This window comes from Pinus tabuliformis, chromosome 8 (genome assembly GCF_031772625.1).
Source record: "Pinus tabuliformis cultivar Carrire ecotype Pingquan chromosome 8, CPIR1, whole genome shotgun sequence".
NCBI lineage: Eukaryota > Viridiplantae > Streptophyta > Pinopsida > Pinales > Pinaceae > Pinus > Pinus tabuliformis.
Genome location: NC_142294.1, coordinates 826591948 through 826593580, shown reverse-complemented (window position 1 = coordinate 826593580; position 1633 = coordinate 826591948). Strand labels below are relative to the sequence as shown.

General features: G+C 38.9%; 1 protein-coding gene across 1 annotated transcript; it reads right to left on the bottom strand.

Moving 5' to 3' along the window:
• Positions 1–275: 275 nt before the first annotated feature.
• Positions 276–1313, bottom strand: LOC149238145 (uncharacterized). Its single transcript, XM_089369483.1, has one exon. It carries the CDS (start codon positions 1311–1313, stop codon positions 276–278), a length of 1038 nt encoding a protein of 345 aa, XP_089225609.1.
• Between the last annotated feature and the right edge of the window lie 320 nt (positions 1314–1633).

The following is a 1633-nucleotide window of genomic DNA, read 5'->3' as shown; positions in this document are numbered from 1 at the left end:
CATGTGTTAGGGTGAATGCCTCTCATATCAGTGTATTCCCATGCAAATGTGTCTGCAAAATTTCTTAATGTCTGAATTAGTTGTTTTTCCTGTTCAGGAGTTAAGGCAGAATTGATGTTCAGGGATTTTGCAGGAAAATTTTCTACCACCTTACTCCCCCATTCAGTCATTGAATATGCAAGAAACGCAGATAAGAGGGTTGAATGTAATTCTAAAACTAAACTATGTTCATAACAATTTTTTAGATCATTAATGACATCTAAACTATGATTAGGCTAACTGTCTAACTGCTGCAGGAAATCAGGATTAGAGATACAACAATTTATCAAATTTTCTTCTGAATTTTCTTTGAGGCTCATAGCTTGGGCTATTGTTAAAACTGGTAAAGCACCTTCTGAATCATGTCCTTCCTCTTCAACCCATTGTGTATTTTCTGTTTTCCAGAGAGGTTTATTAGGGGGATATAAGTTAATATGTTTTGTCTCATCCCCATGGGTGATAGTCATGTTTCTAGACATACACCCTATGTAGGCATTGGTCGTGGCTAACCAAGGCCTCCCCAAAATCAATGGATGCCCTCCCAAGCTAGTTTTTGGTTGAAGAACATAAAAGTCTGCAGGATATTCCCAGGAATCCAAGGAAATGACAATGTCTTCTAAGACACCCTCTGGTTTTACCTTAGACCTATCTGCTAATTCTAACATGGTAGGGGTAGGTAGTAAATCAAAGGATCCTATATGGGACAAGGTCTCCATGGTTATAACGTTGATGGATGCACCTAAATCAATTAGAGTGATTTTGATAAGATAGTCATTAATAAAGGTGGTCACTACAGGGATTCTTGGATATACATACTTTTCTGTAGAAAATCCGGCAGACATTAAGCTTGACAATTTTCCTCCCACTTGAATAGTTGAAGGTCCTTTTCTGGGTCTTCCTGGTTTCTTGGTGCATAACTCCCTTACTGTTTTGGCATAAATTGGGATGTCTTTGATTGCCTGAAGCAGTGGAATTTTAATGCATACATTTCTTAATTCAGCTTCCAGATCAAATTCTGGCTGTTTTATTTTAATTTTTGTTTCCAACCTTTCTAGAAAAGGGGGCTGGACTATATGAGATGAGGAGGGTTCTTTTAGTTGGATTGGTTCAGGTGTAGTTTCCTCTTCTGATGTATCTAGGGTATCTTCCCCTACAATTTCCTCAATTTTGTTAGGCTGATTCACCATTCTTCCTAACCTGAGATTAATTTCCTGCAACTGCGCAAGTAGTTCCTGTAACTGTACAAGTTGCTCCTGTAACACAGGAACAGACATTTCCTGTAGAGACACAGGAAATCCTTGTAGAACATGAATAGAAACTTCCTGCAGTGGCTAGGGTGTAATACAATAGGTAGGGAAGATGGGATAATTGACCAGTCCGATGTTGTGAGTGGATCGGACGGTTTTATTGTTGGGGTTAGACATTGGCTGGGCAAGAATTTGTGTAGGGTGAGGTTGGTTTGGTGGGGAAGGTAATTAGAGTGGTTTTTGTGGTTGTACAACTTGCTGATGTGTGGGTTGTGAATAAAATTTTTGGTTTGGGAAATTATGTGTTATAGGATAAGAAAATTTTCCTTGCTAAGGCTGTTGAGGTG

Coding starts and splice junctions, on each gene's coding strand:
- LOC149238145 (XM_089369483.1), bottom strand. CDS start 1,313: ATGTCTGTTCCTGTGTTACAGGAGCAACTTGTACAGTTACAGGAACTA.